Here is a 13,936-nt window from a genome sequence, read left to right on the forward strand (position 1 = left end):
GGAGAGAGATTGTTTCACACACACACTAGTAAAATACTTTACACGCAAAGCCAATTATGTGCGCAGTTTAGGACACATGAGGGGACACATAGGGCCATGAGGGGGACCAGCATAAGATGCTATATGTCTTATGCTGGCCCCCCTCATGGCCCTATGTGTCATAGCACACATGCCCCATAACAGCGTCCACCACAGGTCCCCCATAACAGCATCCTCCACAGATCCTCCATAACAGCGTCCTCCACAGATCCCCCATAACAGCGTCCTCCACAGATCCCCCATAACAGCGTCCTCCACAGATCCCCCATAACAGCGTCCTCCACAGATCCCCCATAACAGCGTCCTCCACAGATCCCCATAACAGCGTCCTCCACAGATCCCCCATAACAGCGTCCTCCACAGATCCCCCATAACAGCGTGCTCCACAGATCCCCAATAACAGCGTCCTCCACAGATCCCCCATAACAGCGTCCTCCACAGATCCCTCATAACAGCGCCCTCCACAGATCCCCCATAACAGCGTCCTCCACAGAAACCCCCATAACAGCGTCCTCCACAGATCCCCCATAACAGCGTCCTCCACAGATCCCCCATAACACTGTCCTCCACAGATCCCCCATAACAGCGTCCTCCACAGATCCCCCATAACAGCGTCCTCCACAGATCCCCCATATAACAGTGTCCTCCACAGATCCCCCATAACAGCGTCCTTCACAGATCCCCCATAACAGCGTCCTTCACAGATCCCCCATAACAGCGTCCTCCACAGATCCCCCACAACACAGCGCCCTCCACAGATTCCCCACAACACAGCGCCCTCCACAGATCCCCCACAACACAGCGCCCTCCACAGATCCCCCACAACACAGCGCCCTCCACAGATCCCCCACAACACAGCGCCCTCCACAGATCCCCCACAACACAGCGCCCTCCACAGATCCCCCACAACACAGCGCCCTCCACAGATCCCCCACAACACAGCGCCCTCCACAGATCCCCCACAACACAGCGCCATCCACAGATCCCCCACAACACAGCGCCATCCACAGATCCCCCATAACAGCGTCCTCCACAGATCCCCCATAACAGCGTCCTCCACAGATCCCCCATAACGGCGACCTCCACAGATCCCCCATAACAGCGTCCTCCACAGATCCCCATAACAGCGTCCTCCACAGATCCCCCATAACAGCGTCCTCCACAGATCCTCCATAACAGCGTCCTCCACAGATCCCCATAACAGCGTCCTCCACAGATCCCCCATAACAGCGTCCTCCACAGATCCCCCATAACAGCGTCCTCCACAGATCCCCCATAACAGCGTCCTCCACAGATCCCCCATAACAGCGTCCTCCACAGATCCCCATAACAGCGTCCTCCACAGATCCCCCATAACAGCGTCCTCCACAGATCCCTCATAACAGCGCCCTCCACAGATCCCCCATAACAGCGTCCTCCACAGAAACCCCCATAACAGCGTCCTCCACAGATCCCCCATATAACAGCGTCCTCCACAGATCCCCCATAACACTGTCCTCCACAGATCCCCCATAACAGCGTCCTCCACAGATCCCCCATAACAGCGTCCTCCACAGATCCCCCATATAACAGTGTCCTCCACAGATCCCCCATAACAGCGTCCTTCACAGATCCCCCATAACAGCGTCCTTCACAGATCCCCCATAACAGCGTCCTCCACAGATCCCCCACAACACAGCGCCCTCCACAGATTCCCCACAACACAGCGCCCTCCACAGATCCCCCACAACACAGCGCCCTCCACAGATCCCCCACAACACAGCGCCCTCCACAGATCATATGGGAAAATCCAAGCAAATAGACCTCTAGCACAATTCCCTTAAAATATCGCATTGCATACCGTTATCGCAATTTTTAGGGCCCTAATCGCAATCGCACAAAATTCCCATATCGTGCAGCCCTAATATATATATATATATATATATATATATGTGTATATATATATAAAATATAAATACAGTATATATATATATATATATATATATATATATATATATACCCTTATAGAAATATCTTTCCATTTCTTTTTTTTTTTTCTTACTACCTGACTAATCTGGTTGGGGCAAATGATAGAATGATAAATAATATGGAGATAATAATCTATCTATATATCTACAGTATATCCTATGTATAAAGATATATATAGAGAAGTGTCACACTGTGGCTTCTTCAGTCCTCCTTCACTGGATCGCTGTGAAGTGAAGGAGGAAGGAGGAGGAGGGGGGCTGAAATAAGGACAGGAGCGCTGTGTCATGTAAACATTTGACCACCACGATTGGACAGGCCAGAAGTTCTATCGCAAACTGGGATAGATCAGATCACAGGTCAAGCATGCACACCCAGTAGTCACGGGGTTCATCGCTCCTCAGAGTGTCGATATTTGCAGTTAAGGCGAGGTAGTCTGCTACCTGTCGGTCGAGTCGTTCTCTAAGGCTGGATCCCAAAGGGCTGTGGCGATGTGTAGGACTGAAAAAGCTCTGCATGTCCTCCATGAACAACACATCTGTAAAGCGTCCTGTCCTTGCTGCCGTGGTCGTGGTAGGAGGAGGATTACTTTCACCTCTTCCCCAGTTAGATTCCCGTTGTGCTGTGACATCCCCCTTACAAGCTGTGTAAAGCATATTTTTTAGTTTAGTTTTGAACTGCTGCATCCTTTCTGACTTTCGGTAATTTGGTAACATTTCCGCCACTTTCTGCTTATACCAGGGGTCTAGTACAGCCGCTCAGTACAGGTCATTCTCCTTCATCTTTTTTATACGAGGGTCCCTCAACAGACATGACAGCATGAAAGACCCCATTTGCACAAGGTTGGATGCCGAGCTACTCATTTCCCGTTCCTCGTCCTCACTGATGTCATTGATGGTCTGTTCTCCCCCCCCCCCCCCAGCCATGTACAACACCACGGGTCCCAGATAGGTGACAACAATGAGCACCCTGGGATGCCTGTGGTTGGTCTTCCTCCTCCTCAAAGCCACATTCCTCCTCTGACTCCTCTTCCTCATACTCCTCTTGCAGCGTTGCCACAGGTCCGGCAAGCGATGATGACAAGGCTGTTTCTGGTGGTGATGGTGACCACAACTCTTCCTCTTCACGCTCATCTACAGCCTGATGCAGCACTCTTCGCAGGGCATGCTCCAGGAAGAAAACAAATGGGATGAGGTCGCTGATGGTGCCTTCGGTGCGACTGACTAGGTTTTTTACCTCCTCAAAAGGACGCATGAGCCTACAGGCATTGCGCATGAGTGTCCAGTAACGTGGCAAAAAAATTCCCAGCTCCGCAGAGGCTGTCCTAGCACCCCGGTCATACAAATACTCGTTGACGGCTTTTTCTTGTTGGAGCAGGCGGTCGAACATTAGGAGTGTTAAATTCCAACGTGTCGGGCTGTCGCAAATCAAGCGCCTCACTGGCATGTTGTTTCGGCACTGAATGTCTGAAAAGTACGCCATGGAATGGCCACACACCTTCCTGGCCCGCTTGAGGACGTCCTGTAAGCCTGGGTACTTAGACACAAAGCATTGTACGATGAGATTCAACACATGTGCCATGCACTGCACATGTGACAACTTGCCCAAATTCAATGCCGCCAACAAATTGCTTCCATTGTCACACACCACTTTGCCGATCTCCAGTTGGTGCAGGGTCAGCCACTGATCCACCTGTGCGTTCAGGGCGGACAGGAGTGCTGGTCCGGTGTGGCTCTCTGCTTTCAGGCAAGTCAAACCCAAGACAGCGTGACACTGTCCTATCCAGGATGTGGAATAGCCCCGGGGGAGCTGGGGGGATTCAGTTGATGTGCAGCTAGACGCCGCTGGAGAAGAGGACTCAGCTGAGGAGGTTATCGGTGTCACCAACTCCGCTGCAGAGCCACGCATTCCATGCTTGGTAGCCGTCAGCAGATTGACCCAATGCGCAGTGTACGTGATATACCTGCCCTGACCGTGCTTTGCAGACCAGGTATCAGTGGTCAGATGGACCCTTGCCCCAACACTCTATGCCAGAGATGCCATGACTTCCTTTTCAATCACTGAGTAGAGGTTTGGGATTGCCTTTTTTGAAAAAAAAAATTGCCCGGGTACCTTCCACTGTGGTGTCCCAATAGCGACAAATTTTTTAAAGGCTTCAGACTCCATCAGCTGGTATGGTAAAATTTGGCAGGCTAAGAGTTCCGTCAAGCCAGCTGTCAGACGCCGGGCAAGGGGGTGACTCTGTGACATTGGCTTCTTACGCTCAAACATTTCCTTTACAGACACCTGACTGTGGGCAGATGAGATGGAACTGCTGAAGGTTAGAGGCAGAGTGGCGGGTGGTTGAAAGGGGGCAAGGAGGACAGCAGTGATTGACGTGGCTGAAAATGCTGGACCAGGAAGAGGATGGTGGTTTTGAGTTTGTGTGCTGCTTGTACTCATGTGTTGATCCCATTGGCGTTTGTGATGTGAGATCATGTGCCTTCCCAAAGCAGTGGTACCGAGGTGGGTGTTGAACTTCCCACGACTCAGTTTCTTTTGGCACAGGTTGCAAATGGCTGAGCTTTGCAATGATGTCATTCTGGTGGTGGCAACAGCATGCGTTGATTGGCGTGCTGTCTGGCTGACCCCGGGTGCCAATACTTGCTGTCTGACTGTGCCACTAGCTCCTTGCGACGACTTCCCCATGCTTCCAACTCGTCTCCTCCTTCTCTCTGTCTCCCCTTCAGAACTTTCCCCCTCTTCTTCTTCTCTTCGAGCAGGCACCCACGTAGCATCCACGGACACATCGTCATCATCAACCGCTTCACTTGTATCTGACACCTCAGCAAAGGAAGCAGCAGCAGGTATAACATCATCATCACACTGTACGCCCATGTGTCTAATGCTGCCTGACTGAGACATATCCCTGTCATCTACAGCCTCTGGCAATAATGGTTGTGCATCACTAATTTCATCCAACTGATGTGTAAATAACTCCTCTAAGGGATCAAGTGAAGCAGCTGTGGTGGCAGTGGTGGTGGTGGTGGCAGGCGGGAGAGTGGTAACTTGAGAGCAGGTGACCAAAGCTGAGCTGGAGGAGGATGGTGCGTCAAGGTTCTTAGCGGAAGCTGTTGAAGATTGGGCGTCCTGTGTAAGGGCTCTTTCACACTTGCGTTGTCCAGACCCGGCGTGTACTCCACTTGCCGGAGGTACACGCCGGATCCGGAAAAACGCGAGTGTACTGAAAGCATTTGAAGACGGATCTTCAAAATGCTTTCAGTGTTACTATGGCAGCCAGGACGCTATTAAAGTCCTGGTTGCCATAGTAGGAGCGGGGAGCGGAGGAGCGGTATACTTACCGTCCGTGCGGCTCCCGGGGCGCTCCAGAATGACGTCAGAGCGCCCCATGCGCATGGATGACGTGCCATGCGGTCACGTGATCCATGCGCTTGGGGCGCCCTGACGTCACTCTGGAGCGCCCCGGGAGCCGCACGGACGGTAAGTATGCTGCTCCCCACTACACTTTACCATGGCTGCCAGGACTTTAGTGTCCCAGCAGCCATGGTAACCATTGAGAAAAAGCTAAACGTCGTATCCGGCAATGCGCCAAAATGATGTTTAGCTTAAGGCCGGATCCGGATCAATGCCTTTCAATGGGCATTAATTCCGGATCCGGCCTTGCGGCAAGTCTTCAGGATTTTTGGCCGGAGCAAAAAACTGAAGACATCCTAATGCATCCTGAACGGATTTCACTCCATTCAGAATGCATTAGGATAATCCTGATCAGGATTCTTCCGGCATAGAGCCCCGACGACGGAACTCTATGCCGGAAGACAAGAACGCGAGTGTGAAAGAGCCCTAAGCCAGTCAACAATTTCTCCGAAGGGTAAGTGGCCTCTGAACACTGGGCATTATTCCAGGTCCAGTGGAAATCACAGCACCACGACCATGACGGCCCCTGCGGGGTGGCTTGCCTCTGCCTGTCATTTTTTTTTTAGATCAGTGGTACTATGCAAGCAAGGTACTGTGCCACCCTATATAAGTGGTGGGCAGTGAGCACAGTACAGTCTGTGTGGGCCTGATACACACTGGCTTGCAAATGCGATTATATCACAGATAACTAATATAAATTGATATTTTTTTATCTGCAAGGTATTGTCTTGACACCCTGTATGGATGGTGTGCACACAGTACTGTCTGTAGGCCACACAATCACTCACTGGCTTGCAAATGCGATTATATCACAGATAAATAATATAAATAGTTTTTTTTTAATCTGCAAGGTATTGTCTGTGACACCCTGTATGGATGGTGTGCACACAGTACTGTCTGTGGGCCAGACAGTCACTCACTGGCTTGTAACTGCAATTATATCACAGATAAATAATATAAATTGATTTTTTTTTTATCTGCAAGGTATTGTCTGTGACACCCTGTATGAATGGTGTGCACACAGTACTGTCTGTGGGCCACACAGTCACTCACAGACTTGCAAATGCGATTATATCACAGAGAAATAATATAAATTGAATTATTTTTATCGGCAAGGTATTGTCTGTGACACCCTGTATGGATGGTGTGCACACAGTACTGTCTGTGGGCCACACAGTCACTCACTGGCTTTCAAATGCAATGATATCACAGAAAAAAAATTAAAAAGGATTTTTTTATCTGCATGGTATTGTCTGTGGCACCCTGTATGGATGGTGTGCACACAGTACTCTCTGTGGGCCAGACAGTCACTCACTGTCTTGCAAATGCGATTATATCACAGAGAAATAATATAAATTGAATTATTTTTATCGGCAAGGTATTGTCTTTGACACCCTGTATGAATGATGTGCACACAGTACTCTCTGTGGGCCACACAGTCACTCACTGGCTTGCAAATGTGATTATATCAAAGAAAAAATAATATGAATTAAGTTATTTTTATCTGCAAGGTATTGTCTGTGACACCCTGTATGAATGGTGTGCACACAGTACTGTCTGTGACTGAGCCTGCAGCCTCTCACACACGGGCAGGCAACTGCAATGTGTATATATATATATATATATAAAATAAAAGCAGACTGATGTACCAGCCCTATAAACGGCTTTTTGAGGTGCTGTCAGGACGCTGTCCTTACAGCAGATGAGTCTGTGGACACAGAACACTGCCCTAGCTAACGCTTCCCCTATTGAATCAGCAGAAGCTACACTCTCCCTCCTCTCACTAAGAATGCAGCTTCCGAATGAATCTAAAATGGATGCTGTCCAGGAGGTGGGAGGGTCTGGGAGTGAGGGTCTGCTGCTGATTGGCTGGAATGTGTCTGCTGACTGTGAGGTACAGGGTCAAAGTTTGCTCAATGATTATGTATAGGGGGCGGACCGAACGTCACATATGTTCGCCCGCCACGTCGAACACGAACAAGCTATGTTCGCCGGCGAATAGTTCGGAACATCACTACTGAGAAGTTACTATTGAAGGCTAGTTAATATGCATTAGGTGCAAAGTATGGGTGAGGGAAGGCTTCCCATGTACATATTTTCTGAAAGGATGCTTCTGTACTGAATAATGTAGACAACAATGACAATCCAGTATATAAAAGTTATGGTGATGTAATATCTGGGCTTACCTTGAATAAACACTCTCTAAGCCTGGGGCTATATACTGTAAATACTTTTGACACAATATTTTCCAATTCTACAACTGCAATCCAAAGAAATATGTTGGGTTGCATTTGAAAGTTTTAAAGACAAACGTATGTATCTAAGAAAACAGGAAAGGTTTGCTCCTAAAAGTATAATATGTAGCCCCAGACTACACATTATAAGCAAATATACAGAATTTCTGTTGGATTCTGTACAAAATCGTAGAGAAATAAAATTGGGGCATTTTACATCAGGTGCCATATCTACATAGAGCACCCAACAGTTTATTGTATAGAACCATATGAGGTTCAGTGTGAACCAAAAAGATTCTCTGCTGTGTGCATGAGGCATAAGGTATGGAAATATTGTGATCATTTGCTATAATATTATTCTTAGGGCTCATGCACACAATGTTGCCTGTTTTGAGGTCTGCAAATTGTGGCCAGCCATGTAAACTCTGCATTTTGCAGAATGGAAAATCTGGGCCACAATAGAACAGTTTATCCTTGTCCATAATGCAGACAAGAATAGGACATGTTCAATATTTTTGTGGGTGCCACAGAACGAACATACGGTTGTGGACAGCACACAAGTGTGCTTTCCACATCTTTTGCGGCCTCATTGAAGTGAATGGGTCTGCATCCAACCTGAAACAAATTTGGATTGGATGCAGATAAAAATATGTTTGTGTGCTTGAGCCCTTAAAGGGAATGTCTCACCTTGCTATTTTCAAGCTCCATTCTGGCTTTCAGGGCCTCGATTTCCTTCCTAGGTGGCCATTGCTAGGAGTGACTGCACATGCACAAGAATATGTGAGCACTTTCTTCTGTGAAACCCGGCCACCAGAGCAGCCAGCCGAGCTGCCCATAGTGTTTCTGGGCACCTGCTCAACCACCGCTAATAATAGAAAGTAATAATTGAAAAATGAACTACTTGTACATGGAAGAAAGAATCCTAGACTACGAGGAACTGAATAAATATTGATTACTGAGGTGAGCTAACCCCTTTAAGGTGCTGAATCCACACTCCAGTGTAAACCTTTAAACAGTTTACTCCCACTTTTATTTTTGTTTAGTAACAATTACCTGAGCTGTACTCTGTCGTAAGATTTTCTGCGCGTCAAAGGCGATGTGTTAGAGCCCCGATTCTGCCTTGGACTGAGGGAATAAAATAAAGAATCTTACATGTCAAATTCTTAAAATAAAGACAATTATTTGATTAAGAAACCATATTTTCTAACACTTCCATTAATCAAAAAACTGACACAAAACAGTTCAGCCAGTGCACTGCAAAATCCGGTGTAGATGAGAAGCGGTTACTGATAGAGTTGTTTAGGTCAGATTTACATATGCTGTTAAAGTGTACTTTGAAAGTGTCAAAGAAATCAGGGACAGAAAATTATAAAGGTTATACTCTCTAATATTGTAGAAGGCATAGCTAATGTATTGATCTCAAAACAATGATACAAAAACTGCATAAAAAAAAAAACATGTGTAAATCCAGGTATCATTATGGAAAATACTGCTCTATTCACATTACTATTAAAATATCAATAAAACATCTCATACTCCAGGGAGGACAATGATGAATCATTTCCACAGTTGCTACAAGGGTTATAGGGAAGAAGCAAGTAATTTGATTTGAGTATGGTATCCATGCACACTGGCTGACTACCACTTATAAAAGGAATGATAGGTCTGTATGGAACTAGAAACAACATGGTTAATTTTTAGACATCTGTTCAATGAATGCAAAGACAATTCTCTATTCAATTGTCATGGTCCTTCTCCCTATTACTTAAATGTCCTTTTAACATTGATGCTCCAGTGAGTTCACCATCTCTGAATTCAGTAAAATACTCCAGAGCTTCTGAAAAGGAAGCAGCACTATAAGCCCAGGCCACCAGTCCAAGGTAGTCTGTAGAGTCAGATGGCTATTTTTTAAATAAATATAAAGCCCACACTCCTTTCAATTCCCTGCAATTTTAACTCTTTCAACCCGGGCCAGTTTTCACCAATTTTTAAAATGACAGTTTATTTGTTTGGGATGTTAGAAGGCTTAGAAGTTTAGAAGTAAATATTAATATTTTTGAGAACATTTCCAAAACCCAATTTTTTCAGGAACAGTTCAGTTATGAAGTCACTTTCTGGGGCTTACATATTAGAAACCATTTTAGAAACTACACTACTCAAGCTATTCAAAACTGATTTTACAATTTCACATTTTAAATTGTAATCTATTTTTTCTGCACCACATCAAGGGTTAACAGCTAAACAAAACTCAAAATCTATTACCCTGAATCAGGAGTTTACAGAAACACCCCATGTGTGCTCAAAAGCTGAGGTATGGACGCACAGCAGGCTTCAGAGTGGAAGGAGCACTATATGGCTTTTGGATAGTGGATTTAGCTGGAATGGTAATTAAGAGCTATGTTGCATACAGTACAGACCAAAAGTTTGGACACCCCTTCTCATTCAAAGAGTTTTCTTTATTTTCATGACTATGAAAATTGAAGATTCACACTGAAGGCATCAAAACTATGAATTAAAACATGTGGAATTATATACATAACAAAAAAGTGTGAAACAACTGAAAATATGTCATATTCTAGGTTCTTAAGTAGCCACATTTTGCTTTGATTACTGCTTTGCACACTCTTGCCATTCTCTTGATGAGTTTCAAGAGGTAGTCACCTGAAATGGTTTTGACTTCACAGGTGTGCCCTGTCAGGTTTAATAAGTGGGATTTCTTGCCTTATAAATGGGCTTGGGACCATCAGTTGCGTTGTGGAGAAGTCAGGTGGATACACAACTGATAGTCCTACTGAATAGACTGTTAGAATTTGTATTATGGTAAGAAAAAAGCAGCTAAGTACAGAAAAATGAGTGGCCATCTTTATTTTAAGAAATGAAGGTCAGTCAGTCCGAAAAATTGGGAAAACTTTGAAAGTGTCCCCAAGTGCAGTCACAAAAACAATCAAGCGCTACAAAGAAACTGGCTCACATGCGGACCACCCCAGGAAAGGAAGACCAAGAGTCACCTCTGCTGCGGAGGATAAGTTCATCCGAGTCACCAGCCTCAGAAATCGTAGGTTAACAGCAGCTCAGATTAGAGACCAGGTCAATGCCACACAGAGTTCTAGCAGCAGACACATCTCTAGAACAACTGTTAAGAGGAGACTGTGTGAATCAGGCCTTCATGGTAGAATATCTTCTAGGAAACCACTGCTAAGGACAGGCAACAAGCAGAAGAGACTTGTTTGGGCTAAAGAACACAAGGAATGGACATTAGACCAGTGGAAATCTGTGCTTTGGTCTGATGAGTCCAAATTTGAGATCTTTAGTTCCAACCGTGTCTTTGTGCGACGCAGAAAAGGTGAACAGATGGACTCTACATGCCTGGTTCCCACCGTGAAGCATGGAGGAGGAGGTGTGATGGTGTGGCTGTGCTTTGCTGGTGACACTGTTGGGGATTTATTCAAAATTGAAGGCATACTGAACCAGCATGGCTACCACAGCATCTTGCAGTGGCATGCTATTCCATCCGGTTTGCGTTTAGTTGGACCATCATTTATTTTTCAACAGGACAATGACCCCAAACACACCTCCAGGCTGTGTAAGGGCTATTTGACCATGAAGGAGAGTGATGGGGTGCTGCGCCAGATGACCTGGCCTCCACAGTCACCGGACCTGAACCCAATCGAGATGGTTTGGGGGTGAGCTGGACCACACAGAGTGAAGGCAAAAGGGCCAACAAGAGCTAAGCATCTCTGGGAACTCCTTCAAGACTGTTGGAAGACCATTTCAGGTGACTACCTCTTGAAGCTCATCAAGAGAATGCCAAGAGTGTGCAAAGCAGTAATCAAAGAAAAAGGTGACACTTTTTTGTTATGTATATAATTTCACATGTGTTAATTCATAGTTTTGATGCCTTCAGTGTGAATCTACAATTTTCATAGTCATGAAAATAAAGAAAACTCTTTGAATGAGAAGGTGTGTCCAAACTTTTGGTCTGTATTGTATGAAGACTACACCCCATCCGGAAACTACACCCCTTCAAGGAATATTTCAAAGTGTGTAGTGCACTTTGACCCATCACAGATTGATTCACAGAATTAGGAAACGGTTGGCTGTGAAAAGGAAAAATAAAACATTTTCCCAGAAAAAGTTGCTTTACACCAACACTTTCACAAAGGATAAGAGAACAAATAGCACCCCAAATTTTGCTCCCCATTTCCCACCAAATATGCCAACACCCCAAATGTGCTTAAAAAATGATGTATGGGTGCATGGCAGGGTTTAAAAGGGAAGTAGCGCCATAGGGCTTTTGGAGGACAGATTTTGCAGGATTGGCTTTTGGGAACTATGTTGCATATAAAAACACCCTGAGGTTCCCCTAGAGTGGAAACCCCCAAAAAGTGACCCTATTCTGGCAACTACACCTCTCAAGGAATATTTCAAGATGTGTAGTGAGAACTTTGTCCTCCAAGGTGATTGATGGAATTGGCTCTAAATATGAAAAACAATTTTTTTTTCCAGAAAAACTGACTTTAGGCCCACATTTTTTACTTTCACAGGGGAGAACTGGAAAAAATGCACCCCCTAATTTATTTCCCATTTTCTGCTGATTACAGCAATACCCCATATGTGCTTGTATACTGCCATATGGGTGTACCAGAGGGGTCAGAAGGAAAGAAGTACCAAATGGCTTCTGGAAGGCAGATTTTAACAGAGTAATTGACAGCGCCATCTTGCAATTGAACACACCCTGAGGTACCCCTAGAGTGCAAACCCCCAAAAAGTGACCCCCATTCCGGAAACTACACCCTTCAAGCGTTTCACAGAATTAGGAAACGCTTGGCTGCGAAAAATAAAAATTATTTATTTTTTCCAGAAAAAGTTGCTTTATACCCACACTTTTCACTTTCACAAGGGGTAATAGGACAAAATACACCCCACATTTTGTTTCCCTTTTCCCCTCGAATACGCCAACACCTGATATGTGCTCAAAAACTGATGTATGGGCGCACAGCAGGCTTCAGAGTGGAAGGAGCACCATATGTCGTTAGGAGAGAGTATTTAGCTAGAATGGTAATTGGGAGCTATGTCGCATATGAAGACACCCTGAGGTGGCCCTACAGTGGAAACCCCCAAAAAGTTACCCCATTACGGAAACTACACCCCTCAAGGAATATTTCAAAGTGTGTAGTGAGCACTTTGATGCATCAGGCATTTCACAGAATTAAGAAACGCTTGGCTGTGAAAATGAAAAATTATTATTTTTTCCAGAAAGAGTAGATTTACACCCACAGTTTTCACTTTCACAAGGGATAACAGGACAAAATGCACCCCACATTTTATTCCCCATTTCCCCCCGAATACGCAAACACCCCATATGTGCAGAAAAAATTATGTATGGGCGCATCGCAGGGCTCTAGAATCAAACAGCTAAATATGGATTTTGTTGACCTGAATTGTGTCGAATTAAATAAATTCCTGCTGTTCCCAGAAATGAAAAATCTTGACAGGTGACCCCATTTTGGAAAGTACTCCCATACAAACATTTTAAGTGATAGAAAAGGTACTTTTCAGCAAACAGGTGTCTCATGGAAGACAGAAATACTTGTGAAAGCATTTCAAAGCAAACATTTGTGGGGGGAAAAAAATACTAGCAGACCCCAATTTTTATTTCACAAGGGTTAAAGGAGAAAATGCACCCCAGGTTGTGTTCCCTATTTTCTCCCCATATGTGCTTGTAGCCTGCTGTATGGGTGCACAGAAGGCAAACTGCTAAATATGAATTTTACTGACAGGCCTGAATTGGCAGACATGGATTTTAGGTGCAATGTCGCATTAAGTAAATTCCTGAGGTCCCCAGAAATTAAAAACCCCAACAAGTGACCCCATTTCAGAAAGAGCACCCCGGCACAAACAATTTAAGTGGTGGAAAGGGTACTTTTCAGCAAACAAGTGTCTCACAGAAGACAGAAATACTTGTGAAAGCATTTCAAAGCACACTTTTGTAAAAATGAAAAATTTTGTAAAAATGTTTTTTGCGGGCCTTAATAAACAGACATGAATTTTAGCTGCCATGTCACATTAAATAAATTCCTGAGGTCCCCAGAAATGAAAAACCTTAAAAAGTGACCTATTTTCTCCCCTTTTTGAAAACACCCGATGTGTGCTTGTAGCCAGCTGTATGGGCGCACAACAGGTAAACAGCTAAATGTGAATTTGGCAGGCTTGAATTGGCAGACATGGATTTTAGGTGACATGTTGCCTTAAAAAAATTCCTGAGGTCCCCAGAAAAAAAAGAA

General features: G+C 45.2%; 1 protein-coding gene across 1 annotated transcript in view; it reads right to left on the minus strand.

Moving 5' to 3' along the window:
• Positions 1-8,701: 8,701 nt before the first annotated feature.
• The window catches only part of LOC122931612 (kinesin-like protein KIF21B), a 206,231-nt gene continuing 200,996 nt past the window's right edge, over positions 8,702-13,936 (minus strand). The window contains exon 3 of the mRNA XM_044285686.1: positions 8,702-8,777. Within this exon, the coding sequence (XP_044141621.1) occupies positions 8,702-8,777 (76 nt within the window). The remainder of the gene's footprint in view (positions 8,778-13,936) is intronic.

The sequence above is a fragment of the Bufo gargarizans genome, chromosome 3 (genome assembly GCF_014858855.1).
Source record: "Bufo gargarizans isolate SCDJY-AF-19 chromosome 3, ASM1485885v1, whole genome shotgun sequence".
In the NCBI taxonomy this organism is placed as follows: Eukaryota; Metazoa; Chordata; class Amphibia; order Anura; family Bufonidae; genus Bufo; species Bufo gargarizans.